This window comes from Saccopteryx leptura, chromosome 6 (assembly GCF_036850995.1).
Source record: "Saccopteryx leptura isolate mSacLep1 chromosome 6, mSacLep1_pri_phased_curated, whole genome shotgun sequence".
Lineage (NCBI taxonomy): Eukaryota > Metazoa > Chordata > Mammalia > Chiroptera > Emballonuridae > Saccopteryx > Saccopteryx leptura.
Window position 1 is genome coordinate 193,015,576 of NC_089508.1, and position 26,372 is coordinate 193,041,947.

Consider the following 26,372-nt stretch of genomic DNA (forward strand, 5'->3'; position numbering starts at 1 on the left):
GTCACAAGGTCCCTCAGCCAGTGGAGGCTAAACCACGGTGGGACCACCACCCCTCCACCAGCAGAGCAGCGGTCACTCAGCAAGGAAAAGGGCGACCTGCTCTGCTCACAGCTCTGGATGAAGGCAGGACGTGAGCCCGAAAAAGGCCAAACTCAAGAGGTGCATCCGGTGCACTTACGTAACATTCTCGAGTGACAGATTATAGGGATGGGGAGGAGGTTCCTGGTTGCCGGGGTTGGGGACAGCTGCGCACCCCGGTGGAGGTGGGGGTTACGCTGACACACACGTGTGCTCACAGACCAGCACACACACGCTGCGTGGTCAGGGTCCTGTAATCAAGGGTGCAGCCAGCGGGGGGGAGAGGGGAGGTGCACAGGGACCCGTCCTGATGTCTCCACAGCCTCCTGCGAGTCTACAATTATTCAAAACAGAAAGCCACAGCCAGGACCGGCCTCCTGTGGGCGCTCCAACCGCCCTGGGCTGCAGCGTGGGGGCAGGAAGGGGGCACCGGTGTCCTTTGCTTCAAAACTGAACTCTCACGGCGAGGAAATGGGAAGCTCCGGAGATTCGCCCACAGAACACACGTGTGTGCAGACGCTGACAGGAAGAGAAGGTGAGGAGGAAAGGTGCTTACTAGTCGACTAGTTTACAATGGGAAGACATCTGTCACACTCAGACAAAACCTGAGACCAAAACTCAGACATTCTCAGCTCACGGCGCGGACTTGAGACCCTGCAGTTTACTCCTGAGGAACGCGGACGAGCCCGCTGTGACCAAAAACCCACGGGCACAGCACATTTCAGAACGAAGCTCTTCCTTCTACAGACAAGAGATGGATTCCCAGAGAGACGAGGGGCTGCCCAGGCCCAGCAGACGGGGTGGGGGTGTCAGGCACAGACGGTGGGATCAGGTACAGGCGCAGGAGCCCCCCTGGGAACCAGGGTGCCCCTCACAGTGCACACCTGCCCTCTGCCCAGACAGGTGCTTTACTGCAAAACCCTGACACAAGCCAGTAACCAGTACTAACTTTTATTTTAAAAAGTCAAGTGATCGGCTTGAAATGATCCCTAAGCTCACGAGGTGCCGACGTGCGCAGTGGTTCCCCGTGCAGAAGGCGGCCGCTCCCCACTCTGGCAGCTGGAGGGCCAGCCCTCGCACTGAGTGTGTGAGGGCACACGCCATGGACACGCGGCTCCCTTCCTCATGCCCACCCCCTCGGGTCCAGCCTACTGGACGGAGAGGTGGCTGTCTGTGAACCTGACATCATGCACGCCACCGCCCACTGTCCCTTGGGCAGCGGGGAATCGCACATGCGGACTCCAGCTGCACCGTTTGCTGGTTCTCACCTGGGTGCTTTACTCGGACCCAGGGGGCGGGGTCTGTGTTGAAGGTGGCAAGTCCCACCCTCTGTCCAGTGCGGGAAAGCTGTTTCTGTGTGTGCTGTTTTCCCTGCTTTTCTCTATCTCCAAAGAAGCGCGCTGTGCGGGAGCTCGCTTTCCGGAGGGCCTGTGGCCAGGGACGCAGCGAGCCTGCTGTAAGCTGGCCAGGGAGCCACCACGTCATACACGCTGTCCGTCAGCCAGGCACAGCCACAAGCACCTCACCGCGCAGAAGACTTCAAGCATCCTCTCCATTCATCCCGTCTGGGCTCTGCTCGAGTCCTCGCTGACGGTCACTAGCCAGAGGCTTCTCTCAGAGGAGGCAGGCCTCCGCCCGTGCCCCGGCCAGCGCAGGGAACAGGGGCCCGCGGAGCGGAGCGGTGGGCAGGTATCCACCGGAGAAGGCGCCTGCGCCCCGCCCCGAGGCCGCTGTGTCCAGCCCAGGCTGCTGGCCGGCACACTGAAGCCATGTTTAGAATCTCTCCTCGAAGGGACACACCCAGCTGGACAGCAGACCCCACCCCTGCCCTGGAGAAAACCAGGACCCCGGCTGCCCAGGCGAGCCACCCTGCACCCCCACGGGAAGCCGGACGATTGTTGTCTGTGGGTTTTGTTCTGTTCCAAGGACAGGAAGACGAGGGCAGGCTCTGCTCGTGCACGCGCACACGCTGACCAGGGCTCTCTGGAGAAATGGAGCTGGGGCGGGAAGCACCGTTCCTTCAACATCACCTCTTCCTGCTCCAGAAACCGGAAGTGGATGACGGAAAGAAAGGCTGTTGACCTCACACCCTTTGAGTTTTGAAATGTGAAAAGGTATTACTTCTCCAGAATACATTTAAACCAAAGATTGAAGATGTGCCTTAAAAAACAAACGGAAGAGGCCTTGGCTGGTTGGCTCAGTGGTAGAGCATCGGCCTGGCGTGCGGAGGTCCAGGGTTCGATTCCCGGCCAGGGCACACAGGAGAAGCGCCCATCTGCTTCTCCACCCCTCCCCCTCTCCTTCCTCTCTGTCTCTCTCTTCCCCTCCCGCAGCCGAGGCTCCATTGGAGCAAAGATGGCCCGGGCGCTGGGGATGGCTCCTTGGCCTCTGCCTCAGGCGCTAGAGTGGCTCTGGTCGCAACATGGCGACACCCAGGATGGGCAGAGCATCGCCCCCTGGTGGGCAGAGCGTCGCCCCTGGTGGGTGTGCTGGGTGGATCCCGGTCGGGCGCATGCGGGAGTCTGTCTGACTGTCTCTCCCCGTTTCCAGCTTCGGAAAAAAAAAACAAAAAAAAACAAAAAAAAAAAAACAGAAGAAAAAGCATGCCTATTTTTAGAAAATAAGGCAGTAGGTGCGTGACTTCTCTGCACCTCAGCCGTCTAAAAGAGTGTAGAGGGAGGCAGGTGGTTCTCGTCAGAGCTGCAGTGAGGGTGACTGCCCCCCTGCCCCCAGGACAGTGACCAGCAAGACCTGGGAGTCCTGCGTCCGCGCTCAGAGGCTGACGACTGAAAAGCATCTGAAACGGGGCTGGCCGTCAAGAGGACCGTGGCCAGCAGCAGCTCTGTCCAGAAAGCTGACCTCTCATGAGCCACGCTGGCCCTTGATTCAGTCTCCGCCTTGGTTTTCCTGGTGTCCCCGACCTTCCCCCAAGGTGGGCCCAGCTCAGGGCCTGGCACACAAAGCAGCTGCAATTATTACACAGAAGAAACAGTTTCACTACTGGAAGCTCACACAACGGGCTACACACAGTTATGAACTTTGCTGGTTACTTAAAGATGTCAGTAACTGGTAGGGTTCAGACTTACTTGGATAAGTTACCTAAACAAGGTATCAGGTTATGGCTCTAAGATGTGACGTTGATCAACTGAAAGAGGCCAGGGAAGGGGCTGCCCTTCAGAAGTATTCATAATTTTCCCCTTTTCTTGCCATAAACTCTAAAATAAAATCAAGAGTTCTGCAGAAGTCACAGAGCTATGAGCACAATTTAAAAATAAATGTCATCTCTCTCGCTGACAGGAAACAGCCAGAGCAGAGAGCAATGGTCTGGCTGGCCCCGCCCCTGTCCACAGGTCCTGCCCGGCTGTTTGAGCAGGGTTTAATCATAAACAGACCGAGTGCCCTCGGGAGTATAAACGGAACTGAGTGGTAGCACCCAGGGCCGCAACAGGTCGGCAAGGTACGAGGACAGACCCCAGTGGTCAGTGAGAAGCCAGGAAGCTGGCACACCAGTCAAACACAGACATGACCATTGCCATGGCAACTAGACTCAGTCCAGAGGTCAGAGCTGCGGCTGGAGTTAGTCCACACTCGCCGTTCTCTCCCAAGTGCACCCGGGAGGCAGAACAGATAGGTCCGGCCACCTAGAAACGCTTACTCCCGGATGATAAAGTCAGGTTGAAACAAGCAGGGCGCCTGCCTGCCCTGCAGTCCTGTTGGGTAGGGGGCTTCACTCCTCAGAGGCAGGGCCAGTCCTCAGTGTGGGGGCTTCCACTCCTCAGAGGCCAGGGCCAGTCCTCAGTGTGGGTTCTCCACTCCTCAGAGGCCAGGGTCAGTCCTCAGTGTGGGGGCTTCCACTCCTCAGAGGCAGGGTCAGTCCTCAGTGTGGGGACTTCACTCCTCAGAGGCAGGGCCAGTCCTCAGTGTGGGGGCTTCACTCCTCAGAGGCAGGGCCAGTCCTCAGTGTGGGGGCTTCCACTCCTCAGAGGCCCGGGTCAGTCCTCGGTGTGGGGGCTTCCACTCCTCAGAGGCCCGGGTCAGTCCTCAGTGTGGGTTCTCCACTCCTCAGAGGCCAGGGTCAGTCCTCAGTGTGGGGGCTTCACTCCTCAGAGGCAGGGTCAGTCCTCAGTGTGGGTTCTTCACTCCTCAGAGGCAGGGTCAGTCCTCAGTGTGGGGGCTTCACTCCTCAGAGGCAGGGTCAGTCCTCAGTGTGGGGGCTTCACTCCTCAGAGGCAGGGTCAGTCCTCAGTGTGGGTTCTCCACTCCTCAGAGGCCAGGGTCAGTCCTCAGGGTGGGTTCTTCACGACCACCCACAGTCACACTGCACGCGAAGTAGACACCGCGCTACAGCCTGTGTCACCTCTCCACTTAGAGCAGCCGTGTTTCTGAGACGGGACCCCACGGCAGGGCGAGGGACGGCGTGGAACCATCGAGTGACGACGCAGTGTGGCCATCGAGCGCCGCATCTGGACGCACTTCTCCTCTCCGCCTGTCTCCCATGGAAGGACGGAAGGGCAAAGAAACCAGAGCGCTCATGACAAGCACAGACGACCCGCTGGCTTCGGACGCCGCCGACGCCCTTCCTCCCCATCCTCTGGCCCTGGCCCTACTGCTCCAGGCTCAGCGCCCCGACATCCGTCCAGACACCCCTCTCCCTGGCAGCTGGCTCAGGTGGCTGCCGCCGGGAGTCCTTGCTCCATTCCCGACCCTAGTTCACGCTGAACCATGTTCGGCCCACCTGTCTCCCTCCTCCCTGAGGCCATGGCACCTCCTCCTCATCTGCACATCTGAACGTCACTGCTGGTGCCTCTGTGTGGGACGCAGCCTGCCAGCATCCAGAGCTGTGTGACCTGGCGAAGGTACTCAGGTTACAGCGATGACCTCACCACAGTGTGTGATGCACCTAGCCCAGTGCACATGACTAGGGCCAAGGCTTCTACACCGTTATATCATCATCACCATTGTTCTCCTACAGGCATGTGTATGTGGGTATGTGTGGGTGTGTGTGTACGTGGGTATGTGTGTGTGTGTGTGTAGGTGTGTAGGTGTGGGTGTGTGTGTACGTGTGGGTGTGTGTGTGTGTACGTGTGTATGTGTGTGTGTGTACGTGTGTATGTGTGGGTGTGTGTACGTATGTATGTGTGGGTGTGTGAGTGTGTGTGTACGTGTGTATGTGTGGGTGTGTGTGTAGGTGTGTATGTGTGGGTGTGTGTGTACGTGGGTACGTGTACGTGTGTACGTGGGTATGTGTACGTGGGTGTGTGTGTGTACGTGGGTACGTGTGGGTGTGTGTACGTGTGTACGTGTGTGTACGTGTGTATGTGAGTACGTGTGTACGTGTGTATGTGAGTGTGTGTACATGTGTATGTGTGGGTGTGTGTGTACGTGTGTATGTGTGGGTGTGTACGTGTGTGTATGTGTGTACGTGTGTATGTGTGTACGTGTGCATGTGTGTGTACATGTGTACGTGTGTATGTGTGGGTGTGTAGGTCTTCTCTCACCAAGTGGCCACCTCACGACAATCCATGTGCAGGCTGCTGCTGACTGCTAATCGCATCGCCTGCCTACTCGAAAGACCTCCAAGATGTCTGAGGTCCACTGAGAGCACCAGATCCTCCTTCAGCCAAGGTCCTCCCTCCTCACTGTCCAGGTCGGCCTTTACTCGCTACAGGAACTTGCAGCGGCTCGCCAGAACCCGTCCCTTCTGCTCGGGGCACACAGCTACACGACAGGTCCCAGCATCCTGAGCTGTCAGCCACATGTGCACTGAGGCGTGTCCTCAGGGAAGGCACGTGAGCGATGGCACGGGAGCCATTTCTGGGTCCACACTCTGAGGAAGGGTGTGTGCCCCCTCCCTGCCTCTTCCGCTGACCCTCAGCCCCCAGGGAGGGAGCGCTCCTCCCCGCATCACGGGAGGGGGCGGCTGCCGGTGTGTTTGTCACCACAGCCCCCCCTCCCTGGCGGACACACCACAGGCCACATCGCAGGTACGCTCAGCCTGGACATCCGCTCTGCTGAACTGCCCTGTGCCAGACTCCAGGTGCAGTTCCTGGCAGTGCCTGCAGGACGGAATGACCGTCACCTCTGCCTCAGGCACGACGTCCTGCAGGGACAGCCTGTTGTACCAGAAAAAGCAATGACGACTTGGGGTCGACTTGGGAGAGAGTCCCGGCTTTGCGCCCTGTGACCGACTAGTCAGGCCCCCTAGAGCCCTCCCTGCGGCTCACGAACTGGGACGGGCTCCTCACACCCCACGGCCAGAACGGTGTCTAACGTGAGCTCCCGAAGCCACAGAGACTGACGTACTTCCCCAGGGGGACCCCGCAGAACAGGAAAGGGGAGAAGCACAGCACCACCACACAATAAGGACGATGCGACGGGGAGATTCAAGCCGAGGTGCCCCACTCATTCCGAGCGGGGAAGTGGCTCTTCTCGAGCTCAGCCTCGATCACAAGCAGCTGGGCGACACAGGCCGGCAGCCGCCCTGCCCCCAGCACCCTGGACTCGGCCCCTCTCCTGCCGGAGCGGACAGCACGGGGTGAACCTGTCTGCTCCAACCTGTCTGAAGCTCACGCTATTTTTTTTTTCAAATCACACATATAATATACTCCCCTCCATCAGTGTTTCCAACTGCCAGTCCGCAGACTGGTGCCAGCCGGCCAGAAATGCTGTGCGGGTCACGACAGAGTTAACCACCCTGAAGTCGTATGAAGATGATGGACCCAGTGATTATAGACTCTGTCGTCTTCATACAATTTTGTGGACCGGCACGAAGTTGCTGGCAGACTGGAGGTTGAAAACCACGGCTCTACGTGCATTCCCAGTAGTCCATCCCTGACCGAAACGCTAGTTAAGGCACTGGTGGTACCACACCACTGCATCGGAAGCTGCTTTAAATAAACTTACTCAGAACTTTCCTGCAAAGTACTCTCAGCATTAACAAATGCAGAAACTGAGGTTTAGAGGAGACAAGTCACTCTTCTGATTTATTGTCTGAAGTCTTCAAAAACAGTACAGGATGGCTTTTAGTTCAGCTCTGACCTTCTAACTCTTCAGACCAGAAAGCAAAGAAACTGAACTCAGTTAAAAATTTTTGCAACATAAGGAAAGCATAAAAACCGATGCTTTCGTTGAATCAACTCGCCCCCGCAGAACAATGTGATTTTAGAAAGTCATTGCTTGTGCCCATTCTTTCCTCGGCGTCAGAACAATGCCAACCGCTCCTTGGGCACTGTCACTGCGGAGGCGGGAAGTGTCACACGCCCACCAGTTCAGGTGAGCAGTTAGCTCCCGGTGACTTGGTGTTTGGGGTCACTGTTACACTGAGATTTCACTGTCCCGGTGTTCAGACCTAAGGCGTAATATGTAACTTGACGTATTTTTCTCATGTGAATTAAACTTTATTCTGGCAAAATTACTTTACAATTTCACCAAAGTTAAATCTGAAACTTCTTCCTTTTGATGGCTGGCACGCCCCACGATGCCCGGCCACATGGACCTATGTCATGCTCGCGGAGGGACGCACAGTACTCAGAGCAGGTCCACAGTGGTGTGCGGGTCAGGTCCGGGACCAGCCCCCACGGGCCGGCCGGGCTGCACCCACCTGCACCCACCTGCACCCAGGGCTGCCCGGAGACCGCCCACAGTTACGAAGCATTGTAGAGCACCCGGTCCTCTACAGCCCCTAAGAATAAAAGTGGGGGAGAGTTTCTCCTGGAAAACAGGCCCGCGGCCCCGTCAGGAGGCCGATGTGCACAGCAGTGACTCACTCCGGGCGGCGGCGGCGAAGTGAGGATGGCAGGAGCTAGACAAGGGCCACGCCGGGCCTGGAGGCATGGTGCGGGTGGCGAGAGCGGGCAGCGTCTCTGGGCGGTGAGGAGTGGTGGGCACTCGAGGCCACGACCAGCATGGACAAGGCACCGGGGACGCGGGGACCCAGGCCCGGGGTAAACAGCCACCGAGACCTTCTCTGGCCGCTCCCAGCAGTCCGTGTTCTCCTGGCCTCTTCTCCGGAAGCGGCATGTGACCGCCACCCAGCCCTGCGCAGCCAGCACGCAAACCCACAGGCCGGGACACCGGAGGTGGGCCACCCCTCACCGTCAGCGTCAGTGGATGCTGGCTGCGGGGCGTCACCACAGAAACGTCTGGGAGAAACTCTATCCCAGGTCACACGAAAGTTGATGTTAATACCATTCGGGGCCAATTGCTCTATTCTTATTACATCAACTTATTATACTTTGATCACCTTTTTCTCGTTCTGTCACAAAATTCCAGGCTAAACTGAAAATTTTACTGTGGATAAGTGAAGGTCCTTAGGTTTTAGCCTAGCCGTTAGCCTTTCCCAAGGGAGGGGTCTTTCCCGCTCGGACTTACCTTCAGGCTAATCTCCCCCAAATTAGCAGCCACGGGTGGAACAGCGGCTGGACCCGAGTCAGGAGTGCAGCCAGTCTGCCCAGGGAGGCGGGGGTCACTGGGGGCAACCGGATGGTGTTTACAAAGCAGCGGGGACCCACTTTCGAGACCTCTCTGCCATCCTGGACACAGCCCCAGACACAACACAGGCCCACGGGCCCTGCACCGAGCGAGGAGGGTTGCAAAGACCTTTCTCTGGCTGACTCAGGCCTTCCCTTCGAAGCCTCAGTGCTCAGACCCAGCACGCGGAGCCGGGCGGGGGGAACACCCAGGTTCGTCCCCACAGCCCCTGCTCTTCCTGCACTCGTCAGACCTGGGAGCACACGAGGAGGACCAGGCGCACGGCAAACCAGGCTTTCACACCTGAAGTCGGAGGAGCAGCATCTGTGCCCACGGGAAGGCAGCGGGCAGCTTCCTGGCAGACGGCCCGAGGAAACGATTCCAGGACCGCTCCTAATGCCACCCCTCACCACGCACATCCCCAAGTCTGAGCACGCTTTAGGACCAGGGAGGAGCAATTACCTGTTTGGCGAAACTGGGTCATAAAACAGTTTAACAACACGGGAAGTGGTACAGGGAGAAGGCTGGTTTCAGCAGCACAGGGGACACTAAACGAGTTTAATTGTTATGTAAATTGCACTGGCAGCCTCAAGGATTTCTCCCCAAGGCCTATTCCTCAGGACAGTTTTTCTCTGAAATAAAAAGGAGACAGACGCTCTCCACTGGTCTGTTGGCACCCACCCTCCCCACCAACCTTGCGTCCTAAATTCCCAGTGACCCCTCTCCCCGAGGGTCTGTGTAGCCCTGTGTCCACTGCCCGTGTCCACTGCCAGGGTGCTTGGTAAAGCACACAGGTGCACGCACGTGACAGGAAACGGGGAGAGGGGTCCCCGTCACCCCTTCCCTGAGTCTGTGCTGCTGTCCCCAGCCTGCTGGGCTCTGCCAGTGTCCCCACTCACGGAGGTCTGCGCCTGGGCCCATACGACACCTCTTCCCCACTGTGGACCCAGGCAAGACACCCTTAGGTCCAGGCCTCGTCTTTACAGAGAAACTGCAACAGAGCAAAGGAGGTGTATGTCAAGAAGCTACGTCACTTCCTCCTGAGACCTTTTTTACAAGTTTTTGTGTATTTGTTCAGTTTCAATAAAATTATTTGTACATCCTACGAAAAAAATGCTAAGGGCAGTGGGAACTCTCCCAGGAGCTCCGTGTGGAGGAAGGGCGCGTGAGAGGTGTGTGGGGAGGGCGTCGGGCCGGCCAGGGCGGGGCAGCCCTGACCCCACACTCGGCAGCGCTCTGCCCATGCTGCGTCCCGCCAGGAGCACCAGGGCCCCTCTAACACTTCCCCGTTCTTAAAACAACGCAGAACAGCGTGAAATCACATCCTGCATTTGGGTAGCGTGAGCGTGACCTGACCCAGTCCGCAGCTCGGCCACCATGGAGCCGGGCGCTGCTCCCGCTTCTGCCTGCCCGGTGACCCCGTGTTTACGGAGCCCTGCTGCGCCCCCTGCCTCCCCACAGGGGTCAACTCCAAACTCTGGAGGCAAAGCGATCCTAACCTACCCATCTAACCAGAAATTAACATGAAAATGGTGTTTTCGAGTCCCTGGGCGAGGGGACAGGTCACCAGCAGTTGTGAAATCCCAAACCTGCAGTTTCAGCAAAGTGCTAGCTCTGGTCTTTTTTGTTTGTTTGTGTGTGTGTTTTTTTTAAAGGAAACAGACACAGGAAATGCACACTGATCGGCAGTCGTGGTCATCTCTGTGGAGAGGAGTGACACGTGACGTCACAGTCTGAAATAATAAGGGTTATATAACTATACACACAGCAGAAAAGCTAACGTGCACTTTTTTTTTTTTTTTTTTTTTTTTGCTTTTTCTTAAAAACTGGCTCCTCCAGAAACAAACAGCACCGAAGTGTTTTGACTTTCAGAAAATCAGAGAATGCAAGCGCGGGTAAGATAAGCTCCCGTAAGCTTCACAGCTCGGAGGCCTGGGACTTTCTGTCAGGACCCCAGAGGAGCGGTCTGGAGCCCCCGGGGAAAGTCCTTTCAGGAAAGCACGTTTCCCAGAGAGAGGACCCTCGGCTCCTTCAAAATGTTACCGACTTTTAACATCTTGACCCATTTTTTTTTCAGTTATCCTACTCAAAGCACATCATGCCTCCCTGGCTTCTCAGGTGACAGTGAACAAAATGGGTTGATTCTGAAAACGGTTAAAAGACAGAGGGCTACAAGGAGCTGTAATAACATTTGGTAAAAAAAAAAAAAAAAAAAAAAAAAAAAAAAAATTATCGATTAGAAGAATAAAAATGAACACGAGCATCAAATCCCCAAAAGTCGGAATTCCAGTTCAGCCCCTTAAAAGTGAGAGGGGAGAAGCCTCAAGAACGAGTTACCCCAAGTGTGGGCGGAAGGGGTGACAGGGGCCCCGGGCACCTGCAGAAGGCCGCCAGAACCAGCCGGCCCGGAGAAAGGCCTGGGCCCGGCCCAAGTTCTGAGACCCTCCCACCCTCTGCCACTACCGGTCCGCAATGGTTGGGTCCTGCTGCTACCCAGCCTGGAGCTCAGGGACGGCTCAGGGCCGGAGACAAGGCCCCCCCCCACCCCGCCCCCAGCAGTGGTGCCCCCTGAGACCTGGGGGGGGGGCCCTGTGGCCAGCACACACACCCGGGCCCAGGTCAGACCAGGCAGGGCAGGAACCAAGGCTGCACAGCAGGGAAGGGCTGAGGCCCAAACACCAGGCCAGCGGAGAGACAGGTAGTCACTTGTGTCTGACGGGGTCACCCATGAAGAATCTCTGTGGACCAGTGGGAAGTACCCGTAGTATAAATGAAGAAATTGTATGACACCACTTTCAAAAACTACTCCCCCCACACAACTAGATAGTGTATTATCCGTGGACGTCTCTGGGTGAGGGGCACAGGAGCGTGGCCGTCTCTGGGTGAGGGGCACAGGAGCGTGGCCGTCTCTGGGTGAGGGGCACAGGAGCGTGGCCGTCTCTGGGTGAGGGGCACTGGAGGGAGGCTCAGAGGGGTCACTGTCGCCAGAGGAGGGAGAGGAACGGTGGGATGGGGATCAGGAGACCTCAGCGCATCTGTCTGTGCCGTTGCTGTTTCTCTCTTAAGCTTTAGACAAAGACTGAAGTATATCTAATCTTGAAAGGAGTTTAACTTTTCTGGTTGCTCAAGAGCTGCATTTTTTTTTTTTTTTTTTTTTTGTATTTTTCCAAAGTGCCAAGAGGGGAGGCAGAGAGACAGACTCCTGCATGCGCCTGACCAGGATCCACCCGGCATGCCCACCAGGGGGCGATGCTCTGGCCATCTGGTGCGTTGCCACATTGCAACCAGAGCCATTCTAGTGCCTGAGGCAGAGACCACAGAGCCATCCTCAGTGCCCAGGCCAACTTTGCTCCAATGGAGCCTTGGCTGCAGGAGGGAAGAGATAGAAAGGAGAGGGGAAGGGTGGAGAAGTAGATGGGCACTTCTCCTGTGTGCCCTGACCGGGAATCGAACCCAGGACTGCCACACGCTGGACCAATGCTCTACTGCTGAGCCAACCGGCCAGGGCCTTAAATTTTAAACAAAGACTGAAGTAAATCTAATCTTGAAAGGAGTTGACTTTTCTGGTTGTTCAAGAGCTACATTTAATACCAGATGAGACTCCTTGCAAGCTGAGTCGCAAATTCATAGTCAGCAGACCGAGCAGTAGAGAAAAGTGTGCAAAGAGATTCTTTTTCTTCTTTACTGCCTTGATAATTGTGACTTCTAGAACTGCCGTGGCAGCCTTCTCCCTGGAACAGAAGCCGTCCCCCCCTTGCAATGACAGTGATTGCTCCGGCCGCTGTTCCCCTGATCATTACTGAGGTTCTAAAGGCGGTGCTCCCCGGGGGCTGGAGGAAGCCAGCGCTCCCCAGCCAGAAGGACCACGGAGGTGCAGAATCGAGCTCACTGAAGTTCAGGCTTTAGCAGTGGAGAAACAGCCCCAGCACCTGCTACACAATCTCATCTGGAACCTGGAGACAGCTACGCTGGGGGACCTTTCAAAAGTCTCTTGAGCATTTTACTTTTAAAATAAATGCTTTTAAAAAATAATAATAAAAGGCTTAGAAGACAAAAAAACGTGAGCAAGAGCCAGTTCTCCACGGCACACAAATACGTGTTGAAGTATCCTCTGCATTTTCCTGCACCTTTTTAATGCTTTGGAACACACCTGAATTATTTAACCAGTTCTGGGTTCCTACCTCCAATGCATCCTAGCTCGCGGTCATAAAAGGCGGCAACGAAGTCACCAGCAGCTGCGAGGTGGGCTGGAGGACAAAGCATCTGTCCTGGTCAGTGACCTGTCTGGCTTTTAGCCTTGTTCTGCACCAAAAAGGTTATTCAAACTGCTTGCTCCACAGTAAAACCCAGGTTTGTCTTTTCAAACCCCCTCTGCTTTGAGCTCCCCTTCTCTGGAGAAGCAGCTCAGAGAAGCTCAAGACAGCACGCCCACCATGTCTCTCTGATCATACAACCAGGAGCCGAGGGGGTCCTGGTGATGCCAAGCCCACTCTCCTGCCAATGCAAGAACGCAGCACTCTACGACACCCTGGCGATGACCCTCCGTGACCCCTGGCGGCGACTGCGTGGCTAGAAGGCAGGTTAGAAGACCCACCTGCTACACTGCGGTCAGCTCGAGGCCCTACAGTTTCCATTCCAACGGCTCCGATCTCATGTCCACACCAGAGGTGGTCTTGTGAAGTGCCCACTGTCCCTCCCTGACAAGGTCGCAATGACAGCAGCGATGACAAGGACGTGGGCATGGGGTGGGCCTATCTGTATGCCAGCCCTGAGGCGAGGACAGTGACATACCACCTTCGGTTTGTCAACTTCCCACAGTTACCCCAGCAGTAGGCAGTGTGCCCATGCTACAGATGAGGAGACAGGAGCCTCAAGTTCGGTCGCCCGCCCAAGGGCACCGGCTGGGAGGCGGTGATGCCCAACCTGTGAAAGGCTACGCTGCAGGTAAGGTCGGACTGCTTTCCTCGGCCAGACTGTGTTTACATGCAGAGCTGCCCTGGCTGTTCGTTTATGCATTTCGTCAACACTGTACAGGGTGCCTGCGATTTGGCAAGCATATTGGCAGGTGCTGGTGCAAACCCGGAGAAGCACAGTACCACCCCTGCAGTGCCCGGAGAACCGCAGATAAACCACAGCTACCAACTCCACAACGACATCCGGACGGCTCCGCGAGGAACCCCGGGGGGCACTGCCCACAGGACCCCACCTCATAGAGGCACCAGGGCTTTTAATCAGCCAAGCGCTGCTTGCTCTGAAAGGCCTCACAAGCATTCCCAGGCAGGCTGGAAACAAGCAAGGAGCCCGTGCTGGCTGCACCCAGTGTTTTCTGGAGGTTCTAGGTTCTAGGCAATTCAACATGGCAACAAAAATGCAAGGGGGGAAGAAAGAGACAAAGTAACCTTCCCTTGCAGTTGAAGCTCAGGAGGAGAGAACACCTGCCCAAGTGAATTAAACAACTGTTACTAAAGCAATGATCAATGTGACTGGATACAAAATTAAAGTTATTTTAATGACAAAGGAAAAACAGTAACTATTGAGTGCAGAAACCCAGCAACACCTGTAACATCTCCATGAGGATACTGTGTGTCTAAGTGAGGCTATGTGCTCTTTCTAGAGGTTCAAAGATGTTCAACCAGAATCTATTGTAGGATTTGGTCAAAGGAGAACAAGTCTAAATTGAGACATACAATAAAATAATTGTCCTGCTTTCTTTTAAAAGAGGTCAAGGTCCATCAGGAGAAAGAAAGGCCGAGGAGCCGTTCCAGGGTTAGGAGACAGAAGATGGGACAACCTAAGGCAAGGCTCCATCCCAGGTCGGACCTCAGGGACGCTGTCGGGACAACCGGCAGAACTGGGCTATGGGTGAGACAGCATTGGAGTGTGAAGTGTCCTGAGGCACGGACAGGACTGTGGCTATGGAAGTGTCCTTTTCCTTAGAAATGTGTTGTAGGATCAAGGATGAGGGGTGTGGTGTACATACCCCCCCCCAACCATACACACGGACAGTCCCAGAGCAGGCATGGCGCAATGCCAGACGGAATGGGTCTGGACAGAGGTTAGGAACTATGTGCACTAGCCTTGCAAAGTTTTTGGAACCTTAAAAAATTTTCAAAATGGAGAGTTAAAAAAAAAAAAATTATAAAGCCCATACTGAGAGAGAGAAAGACATTCACACACAGAACACCTTTCCTCCATGCAAACACTGACCCTTTAAAAAATAGAAAATAATAAGGAAGAAAAGACCCCATTCGTATGAATCATCCCCCAAACAAATACATAAACCACATAAATAAGGACTAAACAGAACTTATTTATAAATACAGGCTCTGCACAGAGAAAGCTGGTCGTGTGAAGGTCTGGACGAGGCCGGTGAAGTGTGCCCACACGGAAGAAGGGGGGGGGGCCAGGCTGGGGCGTGCTCCGTCTCTGCACACAGTTTAGGTTTTCGGCCACATGGTCTGTCTCAACGAAGCAGCCAGACAGCCTGTAAACGTGGCTGTGCTCCCATGAAACTTCACTGGGAACACGACACTGTTCTCACAGGAGTCCCAGCTTCCTGAGGGGACAGACACTACTCAACGGTCAGACCATACAATGACCAACCACCCTGATAAGTACCACCTGGTATGAACGGGGTCCACGCAGACGGAGACAGGGACAGGCAGGCACACGCAACACGCACACACCTGTTCACGAAGAACTTTAGCACTCTGCAAGGACAGGAAACCACGACATTGCTACTAAGGCGGGGCTCACACGGAGTCCCTCCATGCCCAGTGCACAGTCACCAGGGCTGCCAGGCCACAGGACTTCTGTTTAACTCCCCACACCAGCAAATCAATCTCTCCTTGTCCCCCATCCCAGGAACCATCTCTCAGCCCCCTTACTGGTCCCTGGACCTCAAGACCTCGGGAGGCAAAGGGACAGGGACCTGCGTCCAGAGTGGCAGAAGCTGCAGAGACTGGTCAGCCTACTCAGCAGCAACCAGAGTCTTCCAGGGGGGGCCGGGCTGCAGGGCCTCCTGTCCTGCACACCTGTAGCCGCAGACAACTTCGTTCAGGGGTCTGCCTGAGTCCCCCAGCCAGCCCAGCCCCGCTCGCTCCTTCTCGCCAGGAAGCAAACTGCAGAAACTGAACTTGGCCGGAAGGTGAATGGATAAACTGAGGCGGTGGCCACACCCAGGAGCCCGGGACCCAAAGGCCCACACCCTCTTCAGGGACCCAGCAGGCAGCAGCACGTGCAGCTTTTTAAACTTCAATTAACTGAGAAACTCAACAGAACTCAGTTCTTCAGCCACACGAGCCACACTCTGGGCAGCGCAGACAAACGCTGCTGCCCTGCAGAAAGTTCTCGGCCCTCACGGGGTCCCAGCCGGCCGAGCCCAGGCCGAGCAGGCCCGGAAACCCTGTTCGCACCGCAGCTCACAGAGGGAAAAACACCACTGTTAACAAAGCTGATATCCCTGCAGGCTGGGAGCCAAGTCAGGGCCCCACGCGCTCCTGGTGTGCACGGAGCCCTGTCAGAGAGGTGGACACTCTGCAGGGACGCTGTTTTCCTCAGCTGTGGTGAGTCACTGTTCCCAGCTCCAGGGGTATACCTGCCAAGTGGGCCGGGTATTTATGTCCCGAGGGTGGAGGGTGGGGGCGCAGACTTCTGTGCAGCTCCGCTGTCCACACCACTGCGCGGCCTCCGGCCCACCTGCCCCGTCACGGTCGCCTCGGATTTCGGTTTAACATTCTTTCCAAGTCAGTTCAGAATTATATTTTTCACTGACAATTTCCAGCCGCGGATCTCTGGTAGCATCTAGGACACTCCCTTACTTCATTAGCTAACTGGAGCCAGAGCATTTCCGGGCAGGCTCTCTGCCGACTGGCTGCCCACGGCGTGTGCGGCTCTCTGAGCCCAGACCACGTGTGGTTCACGGTGCCGGGCGAGCTGGCCTCTAGCTGCTGTCCTCCCTGGGGCTCTCCCTGCGACCGACTGCCCCGGACCCCCCACCGTGGACCCATGGCCCAGCTTACACAAGGTGTGGCTCAAAATTCCAATGGTAAGCTGTATAATTATTTGAGTCCTATATGCTGCCCACAAACCCAGAATGTCTGTGAGACAGAGCCATGTGGGTCTGAGGCACATCCTAGGCTCCAGCGTCCACGTGGAAAGAGAGGGAGTGCCTCTTGCTTCTGTGACGTGAGGCACAGAAAGCAGAGCTTTTTCAGAAGAGACAGAAGGCCAGTGTCATCCTCTGTGTAACACTGATTTCCTGCGAGGAGGAGGAGAGAAAGCTATCCGCTAAGGAAGAGATCAGATTGGAGAGAGAGAATGTGTCAGAGTAGCACCGTCCTTTAGAAGTGTGCTTAGAAACGAGACATCTTTCCACAAAATCACATGTTGTCGCTGACATCCCCTGGGTCCTGGCACAGGTCCAGCCTCCTCACCCGCCTCTCCCTGGTGCCCCACACCTGCGGCTGAACGGAGAAGGCAGCAGTGTCACCTGGGAACCAGATGGGAAGAGGACAAAGGCCACCACAGGTCCCTGGTTAGGGGAATGTAACGAATAACTGACAAGATGGACAGTTCCAGCCGAAATAACCAAGAGTTGACGTACAAAAAAAAAAAAATACTAAATTTAAGCCAACTTATGTCGCAAGGTGCTAATAAGGCCAGTGACCACGTGACTTTTTTACTTCTATAAAAACATAGGTGTGGCACTCAACTCTTAAAGCAAATTTTAGAATTAAAGTACATATATCAAAAAGCCTGGTCCTGCCTGACCAGGCGGTGGCGCAGTGGATAGAGTGTTGGACTGGGATGCAGAAGGACCCAGGTTCGAGACCCCAAGGTCACGCTCCAGCTTGAGCGCGGGCTCATCTGGTGTGAGCAAAAAGCTCACCAGCTTGGACCCAAGGTCACTGACTCGAGCAAGGGGTTACTTGATCTGCTGAAGGCCCGCAGTCAAGGCACATATGAGAAAGCAATCAATGAACAACTAAGGTGTTGCAACGAAAAACTGATGATTGATGCTTCTCATCTCTTTCCGTTCCTGTCTGTCTGTCCCTGTCTATCCCTCTCTCTGACTCTCATCACTCTGTCTCTGAAATAAATAAATAAAATTAAATAAAAAAAAAAAAAAAACCTGGTCCTTTAGGTAAAACACATTAAAAAAATGCAAGACAGAGGAGTGGCTTTTCACGTGACATCACAAGAAACCCGCCAACGAGGTGCAGGTCCCACGCAGCAACGGACCTGGAAGAAACGACGCGAGCTGTCCAGTGTGGGCGGAAAACCCAAGGACAGCACCCGTGGTCTGCTCCCGCCTGGCAGCCGCGTCTCCAGCTCCGTAGGCGGCTGGACACCCCCCCCAGCCCCCCCCCCCCGCACTGGAAACAGCGCAGCACGGTGGGCAGGGGCCGCGACGAGCTCCCAGCTGTCTTCTCTAAAGAGGTTTTACAAAAAACAAACACGTCCTCCTAAAATTTGTTGTTGTTGTTGTCTTGGCATACAGTTATTTTTGAAATAGGTTTATAATTGCTGTTTTTGAATAAGATAGTGAATAGATACATTTAAATCTCTCAGTTCTAATTTCTAATATGGTAAGGGTAACAGACAAATGCTACAGCAACAAAAGCTCTCTGGGCACAACAGGGGCGTTGGCCCGAACACCGAGCCCTGCCAGGACAAATGCAGGTGTGGGATGCCCACAGGCGCCTGTGTGCAGTGGGCACCATGCACCCTGACACACCGGTGGCAGGTTAGGGGAAGGCCTCCAGGAATGCCGGGCCTTTGCGGAGGCCCAGGGGCCTGGCCCTGCGGGCACTTGGCGGCCACGTGCCCGGCGTACACGCAGTGGGAAGAAGGGGCGCCTCTGAGGAAACACACGGAGGACGGCATGGTGGGACACGTTACAAATGACTAAGGCCTGAGAGTGACTGCTGTTGAAAGCTGATCAAATCATGGATAAGACATCCACCCCTATTCCGTGCATCTCGGGAAGTGAGTCCTCGGAGCCGGGAGTCGTGCAGCGAGCATCTCACGACCACATGCTGGAAATGCTGCACCTCAGGAAGGCAGCCACCAGCTCACCCCCGCCGTGCCCAAGGAAAGCCTGTGTGGCCCACGGTCTGGAAGTGGCTCACGGGAGGCCCAAGGGGGACCGCGGGCCGGTGCCAGCACACCAGCAGGAACACGGCTCCCACAGCCCCGGGTCAGACTCGGGGACAGCACGCAGCACGCCCTCCCCAGACAGGGTCACACACACAGATCCCATCGTTCCTCCTTTTCTAACCAGCCGGCAACGTGTGCCCAGAAAACTAGAAACTCCTGAAAAACGATGAGTAGCAATGAAAATGAACCGCAAGGCCTCCCTGTGAGTCACAACGGAGGGCCCATTTCCAGGAAACCAGACTCAAAGCGCTTTATGTAATCTTCTCATTTTAATATGAAATGCTTTAAATGTAGGGTAATTATGAAAATGAGGTGTTGCCATAATTGGAGTTGTCATTAATTTAGCAAGTCTATCCCCTGACATTCACAAGACTTGCAAACAGCAAAGAGTAAATAACTGTATGTCCAAATCAGATGCTTTCCTTTCTGTTCGGCACATAATTTAAACGTGGCTGTGTCTTTCTCAGAAGCATTATGAAGGGCTCGGTCGGAACTCGACCTACTGCCCTTTCAGCAGTGAGCTGTCTCCTCATCACTGATAAAGGCTTCCACAAATTTACTATAAATTCAGTGACCCACAGACTGCACGACAGACAACATTCTTCTCAGAGGCTAATTTCTAAAACACGATATAAGTTTTCTTGTGTGGGTAATAAGCCCCCAAATCTCCAGGTGAACCACATGCTAGAGAGAGTGGTGCCCACTTTATTCCCATAAATTCGATGTTCTGGCTCTGGGTCCCAATTTGCTAAGACTCCCGGAAACCTTCTTAAAGTCGGTTTTGAGCAAGATGACAGCCTAACTTGGAGCAAACTTACACGCTGCACCCTAACTGCTAACTGGCTAGAACACCAGGCTAACGCAGCTATTTAGAGACAGCAGCACCACGGTTTGTGTCTCGACCCTGCTCCCCAGACGGGGCAGGCCAAATCAGGGTGTCTGCAGGTCCCAGCCCCCCCCCCCCCACCCGCGCCAGTCCGCAGCAGGCCCCGCCCCTGCTCCCCCCCCCCCCGTCAGTCCGCAGCAGGCCCCGCCCCTGCTCCCCCCCTCCCCACACCAGTCCGCAGCAGGCCCCGCCCCTGCTCACCCCCCTCCCCACACCAGTCCGCAGCAGGCCCCGCCCCTGCTCCCCCCCTCCCCACACCAGTCCGCAGCAGGCCCCGCCCCTGCTCCTTAGGGTGCAGACACAAACCACCCCTCTACCCGAGAGTCCCCTGGCCGACCGCATCTCCCTCAGATGCTCTTCCAGCTCAATCGCATCCTCTCCAGTCCCAGAGCTGCCCTGTCCGGGCGACAAGGGGCAGCCTGAGTGCCCATCTCCCAAGTGGTCTCCGCGGCTCTTCGGGCTCTGCACACGTCCCACCACATCACGCCACACCCGCCTCCCTCTTCACGGCTCTTTTCTCCACGTGGAAATGGCCAGCACAGCCTCACTTTACAGTGTTCAGTCTCCACCACTGGAAACAGACTGACCTGACACCCTCTCTTGTCCCGAGTGCACACGCAGCTCGGCACACATGCCCACTCCTGGACCAACCTGCGGGGGCCACGGGGCCAGGCCACGTGAGGACCTGGGGGAGGCGGAGTGACCAGGCGGAGGGAGGGAAGGAGCTCGGTCCTGTCTCCCCAGATGCCGGGTGGTGAGCATTCAGGCTGATGCCCCTTGTCTTCCCTAGTCTGGGGCACTTTCCAATTAATTTCGAAACAATTTCAGTCTAAAATACCTCTTGTAGGAAGGCAGGTAACTAATTCCATATTCTTCAAGTGACCAGTTGGAACGGCAACGAGAAACTACGTTCTGTATGTTTTCATAGGGCCTAAAACAACCATTTATGTAGTAACATGCTTTGGTGGTTACAATTAATTACCGCTCATCACGGTACATGTGCAGGAGCCGTGATCCGTAACATCTGCCATTCACAGCACGCCTTTCAGAGGGAAGGGCGTCGGCACGCAGAGCAGGGCCCAGAGTGAACTCCAGTACAATAGTGCAGGTGACAATACGTGTGTGGACCTAGGCAATGCCCAAAAAGCCACTAAGGGAGACAGACTTTGCTTCCTGACAGACACAGGCACCGCCCACTGCCTAGGAGGCAAGTCTGGCAAAAACAAAACATCCCCCGAGTCTGATCACATCTCTAGGTCCAACAACCAATTTACAGGAATGGCAGGGGAGAGCGCGTGCTAAACAGACACCGCGGGAATGCAATCGGTAAGAGCAGGCTGTGGGAAACTTACAGGACAAACGACCTTGGTTCTTCAGAGAGAGAAAAAAAGGGGGGTGGGGATGAGATGGAGTGCACAGATTAAAACTGCACTGGACACACTGACCAGTCACAATGTAGCACCTGACCGGTTCTGATGCAAATAACTGCACTGGAGAAAACATTCACGAGACCGTCAGGGAAACCCAAACACTGTCCGGGTGTCTGATGATAGTAAGACATTCTTGTTCATTTTTTAGGCGTGATAATGACATTGTGGTAAGCCTTAAAAAAATTTTTTTATCTTTTATTGAAGTATTTACAGACAGAGTCATATAGGACATTTGTGATTTGCTTCCAAATAGCTGGGGGCAGGGAGAAAGATGAGTGGGGACAAAGATAAAGTAAGTTTGGCCTTTAACACAATAGCCATCCAAGCTGGGTGACCGTATGTACCAGGGGAGGTGGGCATGACACCCTCAGGCAAGTAAAAAGCACAAGTGTCATGCTCCACAGCCCACTAAACCCGAGCCCGGTCAAGTCAACAAAATCCCAGAACAGTACGAATTTCAGATCTATGGCAGAGCAGTTGGTGACTTCACACAGGAACGGCAAAACTGGGTACCAAAGCCTCAGGGGAAACAGACAATCACTGCCACTCCTTGAAAGTCAGTGAGGAAAACGTATACATTTAACTTCCTCCCTCTGAATTCATTAAAAGTTCTTGGTTACCTTCCCAGTAACAGGCCAAAGGGCCCTTGGCCTTACTCACTCTAAAAAGAAGTTTACAACAGCCACAGGATATCTGTGAGTCCTTAGGTTTATGTTTTCTGAAAGAATGTAAAAGGCTGAAACTGCTGACATACTTGACAACAGGTTGTGACAGTTTTCAGAGGCCAACAGCCCTTCCTAGGTGGGCACACAGGGACCTCCACTTAATGTTCCTCCTGCTGCACACCTGCTGTCCTTGTCACGTTTATGTCACTGCCTACACGCAGTGTACTAGCACAGGAGTCAAACAGTCAGGCATAGTGGGGCGAAGAGACACAGCAGTGCCCGGTGGAGTGTTTGGGCTGCAGGTCCACCCGTGCTCTGGATGCACTCAGCTAAAAGAAGTCCAGCTCCCCTAGGGTGTAAATCTGCAAAGTATGGTGAGCACCAAAACCACTTCATAGACAACAGACTTGGTCTGGCCTATTCGGAAAATGACCTGAGGACTCCCCTGGCCAAAATTTCTTGAGTTAGGGAAAATACTGGTGCAATTCAAGACTCAGTTAGGTCCTAGTCAGGCATGCACCCTCCTCAAGAGCCAGGCCCAGAACTCTGCAAACAGGACTGCTACTGCCAGCACTTACAGGACCTGAGTCATACAAAGTGCATTAGCAGAAACAGGCCTCAGGCAGCCGCAGGGCGGGGAGGGGAGGGAGCTGTTTACCTGTGTGCTTTCTCACAAGAGGAGTGGCTAGCACCGGGAAACTCATTTAATGACCCAGAATGGAGAAGGCATGAAGGTTACTACTGGCAAAGATAGGGCGACAGAGTAATTATAACCCTGGAGTAGAACAACTTTAATTATTCACCCCGTCCTGATTTTCCCAAATACATACCTTTCATGTTTGCAAAATGGGTGTGAGTCATTGTTGATGTTGCACTTGCAGATTATTCAATACGATATTTACAACCAAACATGCCAAGACCCTAGCAAAGGAGTTTACAGAAACAAGCTGGGGGGGGGGGGGGGGCTGGGAATTACCCCAGCAAAAATTCCCTGAACTTAGGGCACTCATAAAAACAGAATTAATTAGAAAGTCAAGAGAGGACTCTGGAACATGAAGCCTTATTGGAGAAATATAAACACCAGTGAAGAGTTAAAAGCAATTAACATGTAGAAAAAGAAAGTGCCTAAAGAGGAAATGAGTAGTTTAAGTGGGTTTTCTCCCGATCTTGAGACAGCTAGGATCTCCGGGGGGGAAGAAATGTGTGCGTGGGAACCGGAAGAGGGGAAAGTGAGCAAAGAGCGGAAGGAATACCGGGATGTTGCTGTATACAAGCTCGCAGCGTCAGCGGCCCTGCCACCGGCTGCGCCCTGCGCGGCCTCCACGCCCTGCGGTTTCTGCTTCCTTCCTGGGCCCCGAGCAGCGTGCCGGGTACCACTGCCCATCCCGGGAGCGTGGGCTCCTGACCCGCGTGTCCACGCACACGAAGGAGAGGGCACACCCGCGGTCCTGTCCCTCTGTCCTCCCTCGGATGGGAGCGTCCCCTCCACGCCCAAATCGCCGGCAGTTCCGACCTGGCCCCTCCTGCCAGGGGTTCGGGCCTTCCGAGGTGGGGGTGGGAATGGTGGCGGGGGGGGGGGGGACACCCACGCCTCCCCGAGCGACACCACCTGACGCAATCCCTCTCGCGAGCACGTGTGGGGGCGACCCCAGGGTCCAAATCGGGGCGGGGACAAGGGTGACCCTCAGGATCCATCCACGCCTGGCAGGGGTCAGAGTTGGCTCTCGGGGGCCCGGGGCCTGGTGGGGTCAGGAGGGACCCCTGTCCAGATTGGGCAGCGATCGGGCCGGGGTCCGAGGTGACCCCCGGGCCCAGCCTGGGCGGGGTGGGGGGCGGCGCCGGGTGAGGGGCCGGGGGGGCGCGCGCACTCACTGTTTGGGCAGCTGCAGGGCGGGCGCGCCGCGCCGCTGGAAGGCCCCGTCCACGAACACGCCGTTCTTGCCGAGGCAGCGCAGGTAGAAGTAGGGCTCCTGGAAGGTGAGCTGCAGGTGGCGCCGCGAGATGAAGCTGGACAGGCCCATGCTCAGGTCCACCGAGCCCTGCGACGAGTTGCGGCCGATGGTGACGCTGGGCTGCCGCATGAGGAACTCGAACTCGCGGCCCTCGAGGCGCGCCAGCGCGGGCCCGGGGCTCCGGCGCACCGAGTCGGCGGCGGCGGCCACCAGGGCCTCGCCCGCGGCGCCCGCGCTGCCCGGGCCCCCCGCGATCGCGCCGGGCGGCGGCGGCGGCGGTGGCGGCGGCGGGGGCTGGGCGGGCGGCGGCGGCGGCGGCGACGGGGCGGCGGGCCCGGGGGCGGCGGGCGCGGCGGGGGGCCGCGGCGGCGGGGGAAGGCGGCGGCGGCGGCGGCGGCGCACAGCACGGGGCTACAGGGCGCCGAGCGCAGCGCCAGCAGGGCGCGGGCCCCGCTGTCCTCGCCGACTTCGGCCATGTTCGCGCAGCTCCGAGCGGCCTCCGGCGGCGGCGCGGCGGCGGGGGGCGGGGCTCCGCGGGGCGCCGGCGGGCGCGGAATCCCGGGCTGGACTTTGCCGCCCCCGGAGCGGAGCCGACACGCCGCGCGCCCCGCCCGCCCGCCGACGCTCGCGGGGACTCAGTGTGGATGCGGGCACGGGGTGGGGCGCGGTCTGCAGCCGTCCGCCTCGTCTGCCCCAGGGCCAGCCCCTCGCCCACTACCCCCCGACTGTGGGTTGCCCTTTCCTCCTTCTTAGCGGGACAGGGCAGGGGAACCCCCTGAAATATCTAACTGGAAAGTTTGGTCCTGGAACAAATGACCTCAGTCGTCTCCTGGGCCCCAACCGCTCCATCCTCCAACCCCAAGGTACGAAGGAACCAACCAACCAACGAACAAATGTACTTAAGCACCCAAATTAAGGGAAATTTGCCTTAGAGGGGCTTTCGATGCCTGCTGCCCTGTGTCCCTTTTTGGAGTCATCCGTTCACTCAGCCAAGAGCTCCATCAGATTCCCCGGGACCCGTGCTAACCACGAGAGTAAACGAGGCAGACACATCTACCCTTCACGCCCCTCACCGTCTGATCAGGGAAGGCAGATGCCCTGAGAAAGATCTGAGCTGCAAATATGGAACTGGCCAGTTAGGGCATCGCTGAGATCTCATTAGTACTTCAGTATCCTGGTCATCATGCATTTCTAATTCAGCCCCCCCCCCCCAAGAAAAAAGGTAGCAGTGTTCCCACATTTGTATGGTTGAATAATTGTTGAGCTTGAGGAAATTGACCCTTCCCGGTAGAGCTTAGAGTCTAGGTGGAGAAGCAGATATGAATGAAGTGCACAGACTAACAATGATAAAATCACCACTGTCACGAGTCCTGGGAGGCCCTGCTGCGTGGCAACATGTGAGTGCCTGGGGACACGGGGCCCATTTAGGGTGGGAAGCCTGTGTGCTTACCCGCTTTCCAGCCTGGTGCTAACGCCGCGTGAACCCAGTCGTCAGGATCGAATGTGTAGGTACGTAAGGGGTTAGGTGTTTGGGAGCCAAGGAACATTTTGAGAGAAGTCACAAGAGAACGACTTGAGAGAGGGAGGAGGTCAGTCAACAAGGGGGTCAGCGATCTCTTTCCTAAGGAATGACATTTGAACTGAAGCCCAATGATGAGCTGGAGCCATTAGGGGAGGGGGAGGGGTAGCGATGGGAGCTGGCATTCCAACCAAGGAACAGCGTGTGCTAAAGCAAGGGAGCGTGAAGGACCACTTGGCCCACACAGGTTAGGCTAAAGAGGACAGGGTCCATGCAGCGTCATAGAAGGATTAGGGCAGGGGTCCCCAAACTACGGCCCGCGGGCCACATGCGGCCCCCTGAGGCCATTTATCCAGCCCCCTCTGCACTTCTGGAAGGGGCACCTCTTTCATTGGTGGTCAGTGAGAGGAGCATAGTTCCCATTGAATTATGCTCAGTTTGTTGATTTAAATTTACTTGTTCTTTATTTTAAATATTGTATTTGTTCCTGTTTTTTGTTTTTTTACTTTAAAATAAGATATGTGCAGTGTGCATAGGAATTTGTTCATAGTTTTTTTTAAAGTCCGGCCCTCCAATGGTCTGAGGGACAGTGAACTGGCCCCCTGTGTAAAAAGTTTGGGGACCCCTGGATTAGGGTCTGATCCTGGGCAGCATGCAGACCTACACGTTTGAAACCAAATCACTGGCTGTGTATGCAGCCTGGACCAGAAAAGGGGTCAGAGGGATGGTGGGAGACCAGTCAGGTGCTAGCAGACAAGCCAAAGAGATGCTGATGAAAGGAGATGGCGAGAAGTTGGGGGATTCAAACAGCGTTTCTCTCTATGAAGAAATTTACATACGTACCGGTGGTGTGAATATAAAATTCCAGCCGCCGTGGAAACCAGTATGAAGGCTCCTCAAAAAAAAATAATAAATAAATAAAACATAGAACGACCGTATGACCCAGCCGTTCCATTGCCAGGTGTAAGCCTAAAAGAATGGAAAGCAGGCTCTTGGAAAGGTATTTGTACAGTCATGCTCACAGCAGCGTGACTCGCAATAGCCCGAAGGTGGAAGCAACCCAAGGGTCCCCTGACAGGTGAATGGATAAACAAAACGTCCACCCACAGCACGGAGTATTACTCAGCATTCAAAAGGAAGGAAATTCTAACGCCGGCTACATCGTGGAAGATATTGTGCCAAGTGAAATTAACCAGTCACCACAGGACTGAC

The 26,372-nt window shown here is 55.5% G+C and overlaps 1 protein-coding gene across 1 annotated transcript in view; it reads right to left on the minus strand.

Annotated features, from left to right (window-relative positions):
* FOXK1 (forkhead box K1) overlaps window positions 1-24,117 on the minus strand; it is a 53,659-nt gene extending 29,542 nt beyond the window's left edge. Inside the window, 2 exon segments of the mRNA XM_066344387.1 lie at window positions 23,562-23,989; window positions 23,992-24,117. Coding sequence (XP_066200484.1) covers window positions 23,562-23,989; window positions 23,992-24,117 — 554 coding nt within the window.
* Window positions 24,118-26,372: the final 2,255 nt, after the last annotated feature.